Below are 21543 nucleotides of genomic sequence, written 5' to 3'. Positions count from 1 at the left end.
ATTATCCTGATTGCTCCTGCGGGTGGTCGAGAAGCAGTTGGTTGAGTTGACTATACTCCGGTAGACCTTCGTCTTTCAGAAGGTAAAGATTACGGCTTCATCTTGAAAATGCTCACGTTGCTCATGATTCTCATCTCAAAATTGTTGAGATTATCCTGATTGCTCCTGCGGGTGGTCGAGAAGCAGTTGGTTGAGTTGACTATACTCCGGTAGACCTTCGTCTTTCAGAAGGTAAAGATTACGGCTTCATCTTGAAAATGCTCACGTTGCTCATGATTCTCATCTCAAAATTGTTGAGATTATCCTGATTGCTCCTGCGGGTGGTCGAGAAGCAGTTGGTTGAGTTGACTATACTCCGGTAGACCTTCATCTTTCAGAAGGTAAAGATTACGGCTTCATCTTTAAAATGCTCACGTTGCTCTTGATTCTCATCTCAAAATTGTTGAGATTATCCTGATCGCTGCTGCGGGTGGTCGAGAAGCAGTTGGTTGAATTGACTATAATCCGGTAGACCTTCATCATTCCAGAAATCAAGATTACGGCTTGAAAATGCTCACGTTGCTCATGATTCTCATCTCAAAATTGTTGAGATTATCCTGATTGCTCCTGCGGGTGGTCGAGAAGCAGTTGGTTGAGTTGACTATACTCCGGTAGACCTTCATCTTTCAGAAGGTAAAGATTACGGCTTCATCTTGAAAATGCTCACGTTGCTCATGATTCTCATCTCAAAATTGTTGAGATTATCCTGATTGCTCCTGCGGGTGGTCGAGAAGCAGTTGGTTGAGTCGACTATACTCCGGTAGACCTTCATCTTTCAGAAGGTAAAGATTACGGCTTCATCTTGAAAATGCTCACGTTGCTCATGATTCTCATCTCAAAATTGTTGAGATTATCCTGATTACTCCTGCGGGTGGTCGAGAAGCAGTTGGTTGAGTTGACTATACTCCGGTAGACCTTCATCTTTCAGAAGGTAAAGATTACGGCTTCATCTTGAAAATGCTCACGTTGCTCATGATTCTCATCTCAAAATTGTTGAGATTATCCTGATTGCTCCTGCGGGTGGTCGAGAAGCAGTTGGTTGAGTTGACTATACTCCGGTAGACCTTCATCTTTCAGAAGATGAAGATGACGGCTTCATCTTGAAAATGCTCACGTTGCTCATGATTCTCATCTCAAAATTGTAGAGATTATCCTGATTGCTGCTGCGGGTGGTCGAGAAGCAGTTGGTTGAGTTGATTATAATCCGGTAGACCTTCATCTTTCAGAAGATGAAGATGACGGCTTCATCTTGAAAATGCTCACGTTGCTCATGATTCTCATCTCAAAATTGTAGAGATTATCCTGATTGCTCCTGCGGGTGGTCGAGAAGCAGTTGGTTGAGTTGACTATACTCCGGTAGACCTTCATCTTTCAGAAGGTAAAGATTACGGCTTCATCTTGAAAATGCTCACGTTGCTCATGATTCTCATCTCAAAATTGTTGAGATTATCCTGATTGCTCCTGCGGGTGGTCGAGAAGCAGTTGGTTGAGTTGACTATACTCCGGTAGACCTTCATCTTTCAGAAGGTAAAGATTACGGCTTCATCTTGAAAATGCTCACGTTGCTCATGATTCTCATCTCAAAATTGTTGAGATTATCCTGATTGCTGCTGCGGGTGGTCGAGAAGCGGTTGGTTGAGTTGACCGGTAGACCTTCATTATTCCAGAGATCAAGATGACGGCTTCATCTTGAAAATGCTCACATAGCTCTTGATTCTCATCTCAAAATTGTTGAGATTATCCTGATTGCTGCTATGGTAGTGCTAAGGGTAGCATGGTTTGTATGCTGTGGTAGTCATTGTCCTGACGAAGAGACGGGTACGTCTCCAAACCGGTATTACTATTAATATTACTAACATATTTGTAAAAAAATAAACAAGTTAATGTGTTGGATTGTATTTCAGGGCAGTGCCTTAATTTCGACTGCATGTGGGTTCTGGTCCTCATGCTCCGGCGGTGCATCACGTTCCTCCGCACTCGGGGGCTGGGGCTGGTCCTTCCCTTGGACCAGCACATCTACCTGCACAAGGTCACCGGAATGCTAATCTTCTTCTTCAGCGTCTTGCACACACTCATGCACCTGCTCAATTTCAGTAAGTCAAATAGTATCCATTTATATTATTTTTTGACATCTAAACAAGGATGAAGAAGAGTATGGAAATCTGGGCATTTACGGGACTGACGACCGTCATAGGCTGGTTTAAGTGATCACTTTACACACGTGTAACATTCACCAATTCTACCCATTATTGACAACCACACTGCTCCAATTCTTGGAAATTCTACATATATGAAGCAATTTTGAAACATTGTTCTTGAATCACTAAAACTTCACTAGAGACATCTATTGGTGAGATAAAAAGAAGCTTTTTATTGAGCAGAAACTCTTTTATTAGTATGTGAGGTCCGAATCCTGGATTATAATCACACACGTGAGAAACGCCAGAAAACATCATTTTCAATTTTATCATTTTAGCTTATAATTTGACCAGATAATTTATTTACAACATTTTGAGTGTGTCCAAATTTGTGAACAAGTATTTGGACACACTCAAAATGTTGTAAACTAATTATTTCAGTTTTCTGGGGTTCTACTGTAATTTCAATCACTCAAATTTTAATTTTATGTTATGTTAAAATTTTCAGTCACTCTTTGTTTTTATAATCTGTTAATATTGCGTTCGTTGTGTCAGGTGTCATCGTGGTGAACGACCCGGTCATCAATAAGGCCAACTACACCCTAAACCAGTGGCTGCTTACCGCGGAGCCAGGGTTGTTTGGTCTGGTGGGCGGGTGTGCCAACCCGACGGGAGTGGCCCTCATCATCATCCTGCTCATCATGTTTGTCTGCTCGCAGGCCTTCGTCAGGAGGGGCGGCAGCTTCGAGGTGAGTCACAGACCGAGGCGTGCATTCTATATCGCTCACTTCTTTCAAGAACTGCTACCTGACTGAGTTTCTCCAGGGTATGCTCGGCCACAATAGTTTAGAGACTAGAAGGAATGTGTATTTGATTACGCATTTTTATCGATTGTTGTGCGGTATGATCGATAATCCTGAAATTATCCGGAGCATTGGTCTGTATGTTCCCGATAGTTACCTAAGACAGCGTCGGCATAGATTGTCTCACATTCCTATACACAGGACCAACCTGCCGATGGTTATGCCTGTAGGAAGAGCTACCGCTACGTTGAACAATATCTCATTGGATATTGATCTGTTCCATGTGTTCGAAGGAGTTTTCCGAAGCGGGATTCTTCTACATATTTGAGTCTTTTGATTTGTGACGTTCTTGAAAGGAGTGAGCGATATAGGCAGAAAAGCAGTGCAACATTTTGAGTGTGTCCAAATACTTGTTCTCGAATCTGGATTATCTCCAATTCTCAAGTATTTGGACACACTCAAAATGTTGTAACTAAATTCGTGTTGGGTTGCGGTCCCGTGGTTAGTGTCGTGGACTCTCGAGTCAGAGTTCACTCTACCACAATTTGGTACCTATTTCTAATAATGAACCGGCTTAGGTTCAGAAATAGTATGAAATTGAAGTATTTTTGTAAATAAAAATAATTATAAGTAATAAAATAATAAAACCCTTATCCGCACCCCAATGGTGCATAGGGCACTGCTTCATATAAGCGCAGTGTTATCTTGATCGTTTACACATGAAGGAAAGGTGATCATCCCTCCGCTTCAGGTACCAGTCCAGGGTAATATTGAATAAATATTTCAGTGAAAAAAATCACTTATACTTATTTGACCCCCCCTGGTTATCAAACCCGGGACCTCCAGAATGGTAGCCGAGGGTGCTGACCATTACACTACGGAGGGGGACGTAATAATTATTTTTATTATTAAACTAATCTGACCCAAGTCAGATCCGCGTCCCGAAGGTCTGACGAGAACTGTCGACGAATTGTCAGCAGTGGTCGTCCTGGGCGGCGCGAACCTGATGCCTTGTAAAAGAGGCAAGCTTGATGGCGGCTCTCGGGAGGCATGCGGAGTACATGGCCAAGCCAACTGAATCGCCTTTTCTTGAAAACAGGACTTGTAAATAATAAAATAAATATATCTTCTATTATTAAAAAAAAAGACTTATCGCCTGTATCCTTTCCTCATCTAGTTTAAACCAGTCTTACACACGTCTTGTATATTTTTACTTTTGTATAATTTCGAAGCGCTAACTTTGTGATTTTCGATTTTATAATTAAAATGTTACTTTGTTTTAAAATCACTAAAAATATGTTATTATATATATATACTAATACTAATACTAGTATTAATCAGTTTTGATAAAGAAGCGGTTAGCTTCGAAACCGGTAGACATTATAATTAATAATAAAACTCTTATCCGCACCCCAATGGTGCATAGGGCACTGCATCATATAAACGCAGTGTTATCTTGATCGTTTACATATAAAGGAAAGGTGATCAGCCCACCGCTTCAGGTACCAGTCCAGGGTAATATTGAATAAATATGACAGTGAAAAAAATCACTTATATTTATTTTACCCCCCTTGGGAATCGAACCCGGGACCTCCAGAACGGTAGCCGAGCGTGCTGACCACGAAATTATAATTAAGTTACAATAAAACATTTATATTTTATTTTATTTATTTAGAAGTTTAACAGAACATTAACGTAAACACATTTACAATAATGAATAACAAATAAAACAGGTTATTGTAATATTCCAATTACAAAATTTTACAGATGTTAAATGAGTCAAAAGTAAACAGCAAGAATAAAATGTAGCAAAAGTTAAGAAGATTAATAGGTAGACTTGATTTAGAGCTAAAGTAAAAATAATAATTAAAAAAACATAAACAGTTATATTGATTTTAAAACACAGTTACATTTTAATTATTCCCAAGAATTAACAGTAAATATGGGAGTCGAATACTGCAATATATCGTTCCGAACATTTTTAATTTGTTGCCGACGGATGTCAGAGGTCAAAATAAAATATGGAACAAAGGCAAAATAAAGGAATGGGTAAATTATCAAGAGTTAATTTTATGAAAATTGTAAAATGTTTATATTCTTAATTTTTTTCTTTTTTTTTGTGTCTATATTAGTTTAAAATCGTTAAAACAATAAAAAATGTATTAAAAAGAACTCCACCGACAAGATACACAAGGTGGCTTGATGTGTCTCTGCAAAAAAAAATCTAAATATGTAAAAATTGTGATTTAAATAAATGTATACAAAAAAAAATAAAAATTTAATTATATTTTTACTTTTCTCTCAAAATAGAGTTTATTTTTCCCCGCAGGTATTCTACTGGACCCACCTGTTGTACATCCCATTCTGGGTGATTCTCACCTTCCACGGCCCCAACTTCTGGAAGTGGTTCATCGTCCCAGGGCTGGCCTACTTCCTGGAGCGGATCTCGCGGTGGGCGTGGATGACGGGCGACACCGGGCGCACGTACATCAGCTCCGGCATCCTGCTCCCGTCCAAGGTCACGCACCTGGTCATCAAGAGGCCGCCGCACTTCGACTACCACCCGGGAGACTACATCTTCGTCAACATCCCGGCCATTGCCAAGTACGAGTGGCATCCGTTTACCATTAGCAGTGCCCCCGAACAAGAAGGTAATTTAGTGTAACTGCAGACAGTTGGTAGAATTCCATATTGAATTGTTGGGTAATATATCCAAAATAAAACAAGGTTTGTTGGATTGAATTCTACATTTATTTATGTATATGTTAATACGTGACGCGTTTCGTCTTATTAGGACATTATCAAACACTAGAATTCAATCCAACAAACTTTGTTTTAATTTGGATATATTACCCAACAATACAAGAAGGTAATATTAATAAAGTAATATTTACTCTGTAAAGTAATGTCTACCTCCGTAGTGTAATGGTAAGAACGCTCGGCTACCGTTCTGGAGGTCCCGGGTTCGATTCTCAGGGGGGTCAAATAAATATAAGTGATTTTTCACTCTAATATTCATTCCATATTACCCTGGACTGGTACCTGAAGTGGAGGGCTGATCACCTTTCCTTCATGTGTTTCCTTCACGATCAAGATAACACTGCGTTTGTATGATGCTGTGCCCTATGCACCATTGGGGTGCGGATAAGGGTTTGAATGAAAAAATGAAAATATTTATAAGCCAAAAAAATACTACAGTAGAGCAGTTAATTTTTTTATGTTTAAGGTACACCTGCCAATTTAACCTTTCCAGGAGTACAATAATTGATGTCCGACTTTCTCTGGGGAGTGGGTTTTTTACATTAAATATGTATTTTTTTAAATATGAAATTCTAGTGATTCAAGAACAATGTTTCGAAATTAGATCATATATATATAGAACTTCTAAGAATTTGAGTAGCGTGGTTGTAAATCATGGGTAGAATTGGTAAATGTTGCATGTGTGTAAAGTGATCACTTAAACCAGCCTATGACGATTGTAAGCCCCGTAAATGCTCAGACTTCCATATTCTTCTTCAACTTTATACATTAGCAGCGCACCAGAACAAGAAGGTAATATCGACATCTCAACAAAAATGTGGATGTCTGGGTATTTACGGGGCTTACAACCTATGATAGGCTGGTTTAGGTGATCACTTTATACATTAGCAGCACGCCTGAACAAGAAGGTGCAAATTCTAGGTACTTAAGTAATATTTTTAATAATTGAATAGGACCATATAAGGACTATATAAGGTCCATTTAATCTTCACATTCATTTAAAAATGCCATAACTAGGCGAAACAATTGTCGCAATATTAATTTTTGAGTGTTTTTTAACAAGAAAATAAAACTTAGTAGACTCAAAAAAATCTGTGTTTGATTTAACAATTGATACATAAATCAAAATGGAGTTCTACAAATTTGTAAATGCCAAATCAATAAATAGTCTGTTTTTGGTTAGTCGGAAGATATTGCTTTTTAGCTATAAGCCCGCCAATGTATTTATTTCTTTTCTATACGTGAAGTTTAAATAAATAAATAAATTGTCCTTTTAGAATACATGTGGCTTCACATCAGAGGTGTCGGGCAGTGGACGAACCGGCTTTATGACTGGTTCGAAGGTGAACGGGAGAAACTGCATGCTGGCGAGGTGCCCGCTGTCATACCAAAAGGAACCAGCAAGTAAATATTATACATTTCACCCACTCCTTTCAACGTCATATATCAAAATCCTTGATTTTTCAGGAGATCGTTTTTAAAGTTTAAGAATACAATGAAAAACTAACTAACTAACCATCACGCCGCTTCACCGCAGGGGTAGGCCACACCACTCTGTCTTTGCAAACATTCCTCGCCTCTTCCACGTTCATGCATCTCCTCATACATACCTGCCGATTGTTACGACTCCTAACCTGACCACTTTCAAGTATTTGGCATACCTGATCGTGCCATGTTTTTCTCGGTCTTCCTCTGCTCCTTTTTCCAATTACATTCGCCATAAATTTATTTTACCATTATTTCTTCACTCATTTGTTCTACATGTCCAAACCATCTCAACACACCTTTCTTAATTTTATCGATAATGTTTATCTCAGCTTTGCATTCCTTCCTTATTTCACTATTCGAACATCTATCATACATCGTTTTGTCGCACATTCGAGAGATCGCATTTCGACTGCATTCAGTCTACTTTCATCCTTCTTTTGCTAACTCCATGTTTCACTTCTATACATTAGAGTTGGAACCAGGACTCCGTTGTGCACTGCAAGTTTAGCTTCACTGCAGTAGTATATTCAAAAAAATAATTAAACAATACCTTTTCATAAAAATGCAAAAACAACACTTTTTGCCCTGTAGCAGGTAAATATTAAATTTAAAATATGCTGCTTTTGGTGGGATATAGTACATTTTCTGGGCATTCCGAAAACATGCACAACTGAAAATTGACGATTTTTGATTTATGACGTTCTTGAAAGGAGTGAGCGACATATATATGATAACAATTTTGTGAAAAAGTAAAAACAACTAACCACAGTAAATACTTACTTAAGTAAATACTTTAAACATTAAAAATTATAATTCACATTGGGTCAAGTGTACGTTAACTATATCCTAATAAGTGGATTTAAACAAAAAATCTTTTATTTTATTTCAGACAGCTAGAGAGCGCTCTGACCAGCAAGATTGCCGCAAACTCTCCGGCAAACGGGAACGGTGTTGCCACCAAGAAGAAGAAGTCCATAGAGTTCTCTCCCGTGATTGGTTATACCAATGACGCATTCACCATAGACGAGGAAAAGGAATCTTCAAAGAAACCATCGGATTACTTCACCAAGACCAACAGTGGTTCCAACAGTAAGTTTTTAGAATATGTAACTTAGTTTTATATTTACTATAAATGGATGTTTCTCAAGAAAACACCTGTTTGAAATAATAAATGAAAGATTTCATAACTGTGGTGTAGATGTTACAACTTCCATCCAATTTTAACCCATCAGCCTACCTGCCGCCAAACATTGGCGGTAGGTATGTTTTTACATTTGCAAATCAGCCACGCCCCCATCCGTGGTAGTTCATATTATAAAGATACTTTAGTGTGATATCTACAAATCAGTAAACAATACTTTTTGTAATGCATTATTTCTTATAATTTTTATGCAAATTTACTGACGACACTTGACCAAAGATGTCCCTCTAAGAATAGAATTATCTTTTTGATTGAAATATCAACTAAAATCAGTTAGAAATCAAAACTTTACTTCCCAGGTATAATGTTTTATTGAGTTATTTTTCCAAAAATAGCGCGGGTGGTATGTTTGCTTCAGCACACATATCTCACTGGGATGGGCTAATAAGGCAAACAGTGGCAGGCTTCCGGGAGAGGCTGATGAAGAGCTCCAACCACCTCATGAAAGTACTAGAGCACAGATGGCAGCACTGGAATGCAGTGTTGATCTTGTTATTGACAATTTCCTATTTTCTGGTGATCATCCATTGTCAATGAAATCCATTATTGCAAGAGTTATTTTTGTTTACTTTCAGTTGGTATAAAACCCAAGGTAGAGAAAAGATTGTCACTGAAGATGCTGCAAGGTAAATCGCCCCTAGAGAAGTCCAGATCTATGCCGGATATTCAAGTCAAATCCAAAAAACGCGACAGGTTAATGGCGTAAGTACTAAAATCACAAATTTATGTTATTATAGAGTATTTTTTATTGTTTTAATATTTTACTGTGTCGGAATATTTTCTACGCAGATGGTAAATTTGCCAATTATTTTAGTTACCGTAGAACGGGGCTACTTGAACTTTGATGTGTTACTTGAGCCCAGTGCAAAAAAAATATTTAGATCTGTATTTGGTCTACAATAATGAACATATCGACATGATTCATTGTTTCCCTGACAGGTGACACTTATACGTTCATGATTGTAGACCAAATACAGATTTAAATATTTTTTTGTACTGGGCTCAAGTAACACATCAAAGTTCAAGTAGCCCCGTTCTATGGTATTTATATCTTGATTTTATTGATATCTTAACATAAATAGTTAGACTTTCCAGTAATGATTCAATTCAATTCAATTTTATTCAACAAAAAAGTTTGAAGAAAGTAGAAGAATCCCGCTTCGGAAAACTCCTTCGGACACATGGAACAGATCAATATCCAGTGTGATAATGTTCAACATAGCGGTAGCTCTTCCTACAGGCATAACCATTGGCAGGTTGGTCCTGTATATAGGAATATGAAATAATCTATGCCGACGCTGTCTTAGGTAACTGTCGGGAACATACAGACCAATGCTCCGGATAATTTCAGGATTATCGATCATAATGCGCAACAATCAATAAAAATGGGTAATCAAATACACATTCCTTCTAGTCTCTAAACTATTGTAGCCAAGTATACCCTGGAGAAACTTGGTCGGGTGGAGCTAAGTATAATAGCCATACTCTCTAATGTAAAAATACCTGAGGAACTTCATGATATATTGTCATTGCCTAGGAAATGCTCAAGAGTGTTTTTCATACTGGTACAGAGCGGGAGACGTATATAAGTGTTCTATTTGCTTACTTTTGGTAGAGTTTATGGTTACTGTAGAGTAGACATAGGGCGTTTGTCCACTACACGGAATTTTACCGTCCAGCACATCAGTTAGCGTTTCAAAACGATGATTGGCTTGGATTGGCTTGTGCTTTTGTCCATCTATCTTCGGATCGGAGCTCTTGATTGATACGTGAATACGTTGCGCGTAAATTCGATCACGCTAAACTGTCGTAGTCGCTTTCATTTTTCAAAACCGGACTGCTGGACAGTAAAATTCCGGGTAGTGGACAAGCGCCCATAGTGTACATAGACTGTATGAGTATAATTAAGGTCTGGGTTGCTGAAAAAACTGGCCGACAACAGTGTGTTAATACACTGTGTAACATTCACAATTCTGATCATGATTGTGAACCACGTTACTCAAATTTTTCAAAAAAACAAAGATATTTTTCGTAATTATATTCATAAGCGACATCTGTAGTTCAAATTTGTATTGCTGTTGCTACACTTATTATTAACCTTTTAACCGCGTCAACTTTGTTCCTGAGAGACGCCCGTACGCGGCGGTATTTAGCCGTTTTTAAAATGATTACTTTTATCATGTATTTAGTTAAGAAACGATTTATTTTCCTAAATAAAAACGTTCAATGGGATTCATTGTGCCTTTTAGGTACTCTATAATACACTTGTGTCACATTATTCTTGAAATATATCGTAATATAAACAAATAAGATCGTAACATAAATAAATCAAAGCACGCATCGTGTGTCACTCTTACCCACTGGCGATGCGTAGCGTCGAGAGTGAGACAGATATAGGGCATGATTATGGCGCGGACTAATTACCGACCGCAAGAAGAATCAGGGATCTGTTATTTTATTTATCCTTGCGATGTTACAAATTATTAGTCAGATATTTCAACAGATGTCATAAGGCCAAGGATTGACGTATTATTTTATCCAAAGTTCCACACCATGAAAAAATCCCTCCAAGTTGAACTGAGGTTCGAAACTTGGACCTAAGTGAAAACACAAACGGTTATGTCAGCCGCTTGTGGGGAATGTTTTGTAAAAACACATACGGTTATGCGAGCCGCGTGGATAGGGTTAAGGAATTATGTTGATATGTTCTTTGTAAAACCTTATGGAATTTGAGTATTGTGGGTGTAAATGGGTAGATGCTTGACTGCGAAACATTGTGTGGCATAGCAGGTTCGATTCCCACCTGTTGCAAAATAAACTTGAAAATGATTTTCAATTGGTCTGTGTGTTTGTGATGTATTTTTTACATTTACCTTCCCTATCCTTACTATCCTACCTGCAGACAAGCCTCTTCTTTAAAGTAGAGCCTTTGCGGGTTATTCCTTTAAAAAAAAACTTTTAGGCCGCCTTTCTGACTGTGAATATACTATATAGGCTCCGCGAGTACACTCGTTCGGAGTCGGAGAAGCAGTTTGACGAGTCCAAGATGCACTCGGCGCACCTGCAGGCCCTGGGGCTGGCGTACAACAGCCCGCAGAACCGGACGCTGGCGCAGAGCTTCCGCTACATGCGCACCAAGCCCACCATCATCGCCTTCAAGACACCCAGCCTGGAGAACTGCGAGCAGAGGGACTCCAACGCCTCCATGCTCACACTAGGTCAGTATTCCGCAAACTTATTCTATTCAAGGTACATTGACAGCTGTCCCACCACATGCCCAGATCTGATACAGAAGCGTCTAGGCTTCCTGACAGATCTGCTCTTACAAAGCAGTTTTTTTTTTAACCAAGTTGTGAAATTTATTGAAAATGTGAAACAACATAAAATTGTATCCCGATTTCACTGTGAATTTACATTTAAAAGCTTTCAATATGTCAATATTCATGGTACACCTACCAAATTAAGAAATTTCAGAGGTGCATATTTACCACATCGTAGTCATACAGGAGAAAGTGACCAAGTGCTTTTTTTTTACAAAAACGTGATCACTGACTATTTGATATCTTACTAGCTTAATATTGCCCTGAAAAAAATCCCAAAGGATTTTAAACTTGGATGTATAATATATTGACTTGTTGGAAATGACTAACTGCATTGATGTTTATTTTCTTGCCAAGCAAAAGTGACTTAAATGGCCCTCCTGAACATTTTACGTTTTGTTAGTTGGTCACTTTCTCCTGTACGACTACGATATTATGGTAACATATTTAACATATATTTAATGGGAAATGTGAGCCTACTTAACTGAGCACAGACAATCAAAATTTGGACCAATTGCATTATTTTCACAAAACTAGACTTTTTTCCGCGGCACACCAACTAATCACCATGGTACACCAGCGTGACGCGGCACACACGCGGCGGAACAATGCACTAGGTGACCAGCTTTCTAACACTCTCCTTATTATTCATCGTTCACTTTGTGTAGTTCCACTTGAAAACACTACTTCATGTCTACCGGTTTCAAAATAATCATTCTGTTATCAGGTCGTTAAACTAAAAATATTACGATTTGACATTTCGCTCACTCCTTTCAAGAACGTCGTAAATCAAAAATCGTCAATTTTAGTTGTGCATGTTTTCGGAATGCCCAAAAATGTACTATATCCCAGCAAAAGAGGCATATTTTTAACTTAATATTTATCCGCTACAGGGCAGAAAATGTTGTTTTTGAATTTTGAAGGAAAGGTATTGTTAAATTATTTTTTTAAATATGTATGTAATAAAATAACTAGGTACTTACCTATACATTTTATTAAGTACTTACAAATAGTACCTACATAAAACAGTTATACCACCAGATGTCGCATGCGTCGCTCAGAATAAAACAAAAGACTTCCGATAATATTGTTAACTGTCAGAATCAGATAGATAGATAGATAGATAGATATAAAAATTATTATAAAGATAAATTAAGAATAAACTTTAATTACAAAGCAACACATTGTTTATTTTATTATTATACACCCACTTTACATATTATTTACACTCGATTTACAAAAGAAAAATATTACCACGTTATATGTATACTTAATATTTTTCAAATGGAGAAAAAACCTTCAGATTTTACCTAAAAAGATCTGTTGCACAGTATAAAGTTCAACAAGTGGCTTGATATTTATTTTTAATACATTGTGTTATATTTTTAAACTTTAAAAACGTTCCCCTGAAAAATCTACTTTTTTTTATTTATGACGTTCTCGAAAGGAGTGAGCGATTTGTATAAAAATAAAATTTTGAAAGAGAGAAAGACCTAATGATCCGTGAAACCTTAAAATTGATTTATGAAATATTTTTCCCGTTGACGTATTGACAGCTCGCCGGAGGCTATCCAAGACCCTGAACCCCGACAAGGATAAGGAAAGGGAGAGTAAAGACGCGGAAGAAGGGCACGCGGAGCTGGCCTTCCTGGACATGGAGTCCTCGTCATCCCACCTGCCGTTTGTGAACTATCCCGTCGGAAAACCACTCGAAGTAAGACCTTTCCTTAAATAATTGTAATCTCAATGTAGAATACCTTTATTTTAGTAAAACTTGGATAATTATTTTTTTAAATGTTAATAAATTAAACATAAAATTACACGGCATAAAGTTAGAGTAACCAGCTCGAAAGGGTCGAGATTTTCAAGTACTTAGGATTATACGTGACTGAAAATGGCACACTTCAAAAGGAATTGGGAGTGCGTTTAGGACTTGCAAGGTCCGCATTTAACTGTATGAAGGCTGTCTGGAGATCATATTGGAGATCAACCCATTTATTGAATGCAGCATTTATTGAAGCACTTTTTACTGTGCAACATATCTTTTTAGGTAAAACCTGAATGTTTTTTCTTAATTTGTAAAATATGTAGTATATTCAAAAAAATAATTAAACAATACCTTTTCTTCAAAATGCAAAAACAACACTTTTTGCCCTACAGCGGGTAAATATTAAGTTTAAAATATGCCGCTTTTGCTGGAATATAGTACATTTTCTGGACATTCCGAAAACATGCACAACTGAAAATTGATGATTTTTGATATATGACATTGTTGAAAGGAGTGAGCGATATGTCAAATATGATTGACGTACGATGCCATTTGCTAATATCATAACATTTTCCTATAGCGTGATTAAGTTTGTGCCATCCTGTATATAAACAATAATTTTGCTGTGATTTGCTTTTCATTACGTGAGTATTTTGTTTAGATATTCTTGGACGGGCCGTACGGCGCTCCGTCGTCGCACATATTCCGCGCCCAGCACGCCGTCCTGGTTGGGACCGGAATCGGAGTGACCCCCTTCGCCTCCATCCTGCAGTCCATCATGCACCGCTACTGGAAGGCGCGCCACGCCTGCCCCAAGTGCCGCTACACGTGGGCCAGCGACATCCCGCCCACCATCATGAACCTGAGGAAGGTACGCCCATATCAACGTAGATAAAAGCCCGATACCCCTATTCACAAATCTTGTTAGAATTTGACTAATTGACTAACCATCTCGCCAATTTAGCTGTCCAAACTCAAAACACAGTAAGGAACTTTTTTTTTTAAATAGGTTTTTATTGCATTTTTGGACTAAGTAGATTCTACTTAGTCCAAAAACGCAAAAAAAACGTACTACAAAAAAATGTCCCTTACTGTGTTTTAAGTTTGGACAGCCGAATTCTCTTTGCATTCTTAGCCTCTTCCACATTCATGCGTCTTAGAGATTTTAGAAAGTGGACTGTCAATCGTCATAACAAGTTTTGTAAGCGTATTGAATTTTTTATTCCATTTTATTCCTAACTTAACGAGTTTTGGCAGATTATATCAAATACGGATGTAAATATTTGAAATTTTTTACCGATTTCTTAGTCTTCTTAGGACATTATCAAACACTCGAGTGTTTGATAATGTCCTAAGAAAACGAAACGCGTCACGTATTAAGATATACATAATTAAATTTAGAATTCAATCCAACAAAAACCTCGTTTTATTTTGGATATATTACCCAACAACGTAACTTTAGTTACTTGGAAAATTCTTCTCTAATAGCGTGTTCACTCCCAGGTGGATTAACCACTACACTATGGAGATAACTTTAGCTACTTGGAAAATCCTTCTCTAATAGCGTGTTCACTCGCAGGTGGATTTCTTCTGGATAAATCGCGAGCAGCGCTCCTTCGAGTGGTTCCTGTCCCTGCTGTCCCAGCTGGAGATGGAGCAGGCGGAGCTCGGGGGCGCCATGGAGCGGTTCCTGGACATGCACATGTACATCACCTCCGCGCTGCAGAAGTCCGACATGAAGGCCGTCGGGCTGCAGCTGGCGTTGGACCTGCTGCACGAGAAGGTATGAAGAGTAACAGACAATAACCTTATAGCAAATTGCTATTTTTAGGTTTGGCGACGTGTTGCCGCGTTTTGTGATCACGCTGGGTGGTCGTGATTTTTAATACAAAGAAGTGGTACCAGAATGAAAATTAAAGAATGCTTTACTTACAGTTAATCCTTTTATTAAAATAAATGCGATAACATTGGAATCAGATAATTACAAAATACTTAACAATCTATATATAATTAAAGAAGTGAAATGAAAGTCACAATAAAAAACGTCTGTCGGTTCCAACGAACTAAGTAGCTCTCGTCGTTTTGAAGTCGGCCCGCTTCAGCGTCGGTTTCGCTCGGAAATCTCCGTGCCAATTCGTCTCAAAATCAAAATGAAAAATCAAGTTTTTTTGATTTACGACGTTCTTGAAAGGAGTGAGCGATATGTATGTTGGGATGTCAAAAATAACTCCTAATTGGAGATAATCCAGATTTGTGTTTGGACACACTCAAAATGTTGTTAATGCATTGCTTCTTTTTGGTCATCAGGAGAAGCGCGACCTGATCACGGGGCTGAAGACCCGCACCAACGCGGGCCGGCCCAACTGGGACAAGGTGTTCAAGCAGATCCGCGACCAGCGCAAGGGCAAGGTCACCGTCTTCTACTGCGGCCCCCCCCAGCTGGCCCGGGTGCTGCGCGTCAAGTGCGACCAGTTCGGCTTCAGCTTCCGGAAGGAGGCCTTCTGAGGCTGACGGCGGCGCAATCACGGGCCGATGATGTAGTTGAAAGAATATAATCAAAATGTAGCTTTGTTTGTAAATCACTAATAATATTTTGTTATTCATCTTCTCCATGTTAGCTTTTGGCCAACACGAGACGTCTCCAAGTCACTCTGTCACGCGCCACCTCTTTGGCTTCCTCCCAGGTCAGTCCGGCGTCTCGAAGTTCCGCTGAGTATAGTGGGTGAATGGTCGTCAGCGGCCTTCCGGGGCGCCGGAATCCTCGGGGTTGGAAGAAGAGACATATGTATTTTATTATTACTTAATTATAATGTCTACCGGTTTCCAAGCTAACCGCTTCTTTATCAAGACTGATTTATACTAAAACCGCCTCTGTAGTGTAATGGTCAGCACGCTCGGCTACCGTTCTAGAGGTCCCGGGTTCAATTCCCAGGGGGGGTCAAATAAATATAAGTGATTTTTTCACTTTAATATTTATTCAATATTACCCTGGACTGCTACCTGAAGCGGAGGGCTGATCACCTTTCCTTCATGTGTAAACGATCAAGAAAACACTGCGTTTATATGAAGCAGTGCCCTATGCACCATTGGGGTGCGGATAAGGGTTTTATTATTATTATATATAACTGAATTATAATGTCTACCGGTTTCGAAGCTAACTGCTTCTTTATCAAGACTGATTAATTAATTTTTTCAAACCCTTATCCATGATTCGATTTAACACACACAGAATGCAAACTGACAATAATTTAATAAGAAAATTATGGTTGTAGAATACAGGAGAGAATAGCTCCAATTTTTTTTTCTGTATTTTTTGCCACTTCAAACTCAAATTTTAACAGGAATTGTGTATTTTTTTCTGCAAAACCTTAGCCGCACCCCAATGGTGCATAGGGCACTGCATCATATAAACGCATTGTTATCTTGATCGTTAACATTTGAAGGAAATGTGATCAGCCCTTCGCTTCAGGTACCAACCGGTCCGAGGTAATATTGAATAAATATTAGAGTGAAATAATCACTTATATTTATTTCATCCCTCCCCTGGGAATCGACCCCAGGACCTCCAGAACGGTAGCCGAGCGTGCTGACCATTGCACTACGGAGGCGGAGACTGAGTAATACTTGATATAATCTTGATAAAGAAGCGGTTAGCTTCGAAACCGGTAGACATTATAATTAAGATGAAATAAAATATTTATAGTGATTTTAAAACAAAGTTACATTTTAATTATAAAATGGAAAATCACAAAGTTAGTGCTTCAAATATAAATTATATTTGAAAGAACTTTATTATGTTGTAGTATAATAACTCAATTGTCAAACCTATTTTAAAAATTTACCTAATTATTCCATTGTTTATTTTGAGAATCCTTGATTGCTTTCATTAACTTATTTGTTATTTAAAATATAAACATATGCATTTTCATGAAGTATTACTAATCCCATGAAATATATGGTAGATTGTAAAATAAATCAATTATCAGGTAATGTCAAAATAATTTTATTACTATAAATTTTTTTATATAAAAATATATTATGTAAATCCCATGGTAATGAATACCAGAAAATAACATTATGTTTACAAGCAATATTAAAAATATATTTTTACCATTCTTTTATATCTTATGGTGGAAACTGACCGGAGCGTTTCGTTGTAACATCGCTCGCGGCGAGCATGTTACGTTACGGCATTGCTGACTGACCGCAATCAGTGTTCGTTTAGAACACAACTTTCGCCTGTGGCGTTGTGCTCAGAGTTGCCATATGCCAAACTAAAAAAATCCTAATTACAGTCTAGAAATCTGTATTAAATTTGTATAGAATCAATAACCCAAAATCTGTATGAATCTTTGCATCTTCATAGTTAACCTGTTAACCGGGCGGGACGCATAAATACGTCAAAACTAAACAATATCATATATTATTAGATTAAAACCAATATTTTTAGCTTTTCCACTTTATTTTTATTTGACCAGCGACCGGGTTTCGTCGTTACAGACATCATCAGACTGGTGGGAGGCTATACAAATTGTTATGTTATATATAAAAGAAGGCAGGAGTTGATAACCATGATTTGATATAATTCTTCTTTTATATATAACATAACAATTTGTATAGCCCCCCACCAGTCTGATGATGTCTGTAACGACGAAACCCTTTCGCTGGTCAAATAAAAATAAAGTGGAAAAGCTAAAAATATTGGTTTTAATTTAATAATATATTAAAATGCATCACGAAGTGTCAGTGGATAATATAAATCTATTAAACAATATCAGGTACGAGTAGGACATATGAATACGTCCTTGAAATATATGTTTATTATATTATATATATATGGACATATATTTATCGAACAACAAAGGTATTAGTCATCCATACATGTCTCGACATGAATTTAAGACACGGAGTGAATCAGTATTCGCGCCCGTTACAAGTTGCGTAGTTGGACAACGGACCGCCCGGTTAACAGGTTAAAATGTCGGACGACGAAGATGTAATTCTTGGTTCTGTGATTTTAATAAAACTAGCTTACTCCAGATGAAGAAAAAAAAAGATTCCCCGCAGTTTGGAGAATTTCCCACAGATTGGCAACCCTGGTACTGACCTAAAATTGCATCCGACTTCGGATGGAGCATTCGGAAGGAGCGGCGAGCAGCTCGGCTCGCTGTACTGACTATACGAATGCTCGCATCGTAACGTGTTGCGTTACGACGAAAAGACTGCGGTCTATCCCCACCATTATGTATATTTATCATATTCTTCTTAAGATCTAACATAAATATTGTAGATAGTCCATGTGTCTGTAATAATAAAAATATTAACCTTTTTAAATATTTATTCTTTATGTAATGTTCAATGTCCGCCTCCGTAGTGTAATGGTCAGCACGCTCAGCTACCGTTCTGGAGGTCCCGGGTTCGATTCCCAAGGGGGGTAAAATAAATATAAGTGATTTTTTCATTGTAATATTTATTCAATATTACCATGGACTGGTACCTGAAGCGGAGGGCTGATCACCTTTCCTTCATGTGTAACCAATCAAGATAACACTGCGTTAATATGACACGGTGCCCTATGCACCATTGGGGTGCGGATAAGGGTTTTATTATTTTATTATTAATGTTCAAGTAATGGGTGATTCCATTTTACACATCTATATATTTATTAATTCGGCATTTAACTTTGTGGAATGACAATTTGATTATTTTAAGAATTAAACACTTGTAAAATATCACTTATTCAGTTTTGACCTTTCCGGGAGTACAATAATTGATGTCCGACATTCTCTGGAGAGTGGGTTGTTTTTACATTAACCCTTATAGTGCTGAGCTTATTTCCACATATTTTGCATAAATTGCTAATTGCTTTTCATCATCACTACTTGACAAATTTGACATTTTGTAGGTAGAAATAAAAAACTTTTCTTTAAAAAAATACAAAAATCAATGTTAAATTCACAGCAAAATAATTTTAAATGGTTATTAACTTATTAAAAACGTTATACATGCGTGTGCTAAGACACGTCCGTACAGGTCGATACCTAAAACTAAATGCGCAATAGTCGGTATTCCGACACTCCGCACTTTATACGCATTAATAGAGAGTCCATCTATCGACGGTTCGCACTCTAAGGGTTACATTTGTATTTTTTTAAATAAAATGTTTGTGTAATGAAGATAGAAATTATGTAAAAATAATTTCAATAAATCTTACCATCTCTAGATTTTATTTTATGACAAAGTTAAATACATGTATCCACAGATGTCATTACTACACAAATTACATGATACCAACTGACAGATAGACTTCGACGATCATTAATGTCGATACTCCTTTGAGGAAACTTCGACATTCTTACGTATTATAATGTATTTTGCTTTAAATATATACGGTCGTGGTATTGAATAATTTTAAAACAGTTGCCATGGTTACCATAATTTGCTTTAATATTGTAATTATTTATAAAAATATATAAAAAACAATTAATTTTATTTATTTACTTAGTTCTTAGGTGCCATTTTTAATATTGAATTATCATAATATCACTTTATACCTTATTTTGTTTAACCACATACTAATGAATTTATTGTTTTATTTTTTTTTTTTGTTATATAATTTAATTGTAATTATCGAATACGTTGTTCTTGGTTCATTGTTTTTTATTTATTTTTTTATTTTATTTTATTTGAATATATTTCAGTAAACATTTTTACTGTATACAAAAATATATAATGAATACTTTTTAATATTGTTAGGAATATAATGATGATATTTACGTGTGAGATTTTATACAATAATAAAAATATATATTCACAAAAATGGTTTTCATTGTAATATTGCATTTTTTTAAAATGTTTTTTCTGTTCTTTTTTGTATTTTTTCCATAACAGTATTTTTTTGTAATATTATTTAAAATAATAATTTATACCATTTTCGTAAAATACTTCCTCAAGGGCATATGATACAGGGTTTTCACTTCAAATCGGAAGTTTTACAACCTAAATTGGGTGCCATACAATCAAATTGGACGAATACAAACCGAATTGCTCACCTTACAATCAAATTGGACGCTTTTCAAACCAAATTGGGCTTCTTTTAAATCAAATTGGGTGCCATACAATCAAATTAGCCGAATACAAACCAAATCGCTCACCTTAATATCAAATTGGACTCTTTTTAAACCAAATTGGACTAATACAAACCAAATTGCTCATCTTTCAATCAAATTGGACGCTTTTCAAACCAAATTGGACGTCTTTTAAATCAAATTGGGTGCCATACAATCAAATTGGACGAATACAAACCAAATTGCTCACCTAAAAATCAAATTGGCGTTTTACAAACTAAATTGGACGTCTTATAAATCAAATTGGGTGCCATTCAAATCGGAAGTTTTACAAACGAATTTGACGAGTTACTAATAAAATTGGTCGTTTTACAAACAAATTGGATGTTTTACAAAATAAATTGAACATCTTACTAATCAAATTGGACTTTTAATAGACATATTTGACGTCTTTTTTACTTAAATTGGACGTTTTTCAAACAAATAGTACGATAACATAGTAAAATTAGACTTTTACAAATAAATTGGATGTTTTACAGACAAATTTGATGTCTTTCAAAAAGGTCAAAAAGGACAATTAACAAATCAAATCGGACGCTTACAATCTTATTGGACGTTTTACAAACCAAATTGGACACCTTACTATCAAATTAGTATTTAAACATTTAAAATTGGACATTTTAAAAACTAAATTTGATACCTCTTAATAAAATTGAACGCTTTACAAACCAAATTGACGAAACGATTCTCCCACTCTTTCCTTTCAATTTTCGGTCTGATCAAGGCCAATAAAAATGTCACAATAAATATTTTTTATTATATCGGACACTGAATTATTGATGATATGTCCATATTATAGGTGTCTCAACTTGATACAATGGATTTTTCTCATGGATGTTGGTTTGCTAATAAATTAATATGAAAAATCACAAGACTATCGGTAACATTCTTATTGAAAT

General features: G+C 36.8%; 1 protein-coding gene across 1 annotated transcript in view; it reads left to right on the top strand.

Moving 5' to 3' along the window:
• The window catches only part of Nox (NADPH oxidase), a 164213-nt gene extending 145354 nt beyond the window's left edge, over positions 1-18859 (top strand). Inside the window, exons 9-19 of the mRNA XM_088263984.1 lie at positions 1944-2132; positions 2733-2926; positions 5310-5631; positions 7018-7144; positions 8118-8317; positions 9005-9131; positions 11424-11647; positions 13306-13463; positions 14179-14388; positions 15097-15300; positions 15825-18859. Of these exons, the coding sequence (XP_088120110.1) occupies positions 1944-2132; positions 2733-2926; positions 5310-5631; positions 7018-7144; positions 8118-8317; positions 9005-9131; positions 11424-11647; positions 13306-13463; positions 14179-14388; positions 15097-15300; positions 15825-16022 (2153 nt within the window). The 3' untranslated portion in view covers positions 16023-18859. The remainder of the gene's footprint in view (positions 1-1943; positions 2133-2732; positions 2927-5309; positions 5632-7017; positions 7145-8117; positions 8318-9004; positions 9132-11423; positions 11648-13305; positions 13464-14178; positions 14389-15096; positions 15301-15824) is intronic.
• The last annotated feature ends 2684 nt before the right edge of the window (positions 18860-21543 follow it).

This window comes from Brachycentrus maculatus, unplaced genomic scaffold (assembly GCF_059751285.1).
Source record: "Brachycentrus maculatus isolate JH-2025_06_01 unplaced genomic scaffold, ASM5975128v1 h1tg000211l, whole genome shotgun sequence".
Classification (NCBI taxonomy): Eukaryota; Metazoa; Arthropoda; class Insecta; order Trichoptera; family Brachycentridae; genus Brachycentrus; species Brachycentrus maculatus.
Note: the sequence above shows the minus strand (reverse complement) of the source record. Positions and strands in the feature narration are given on the sequence as shown.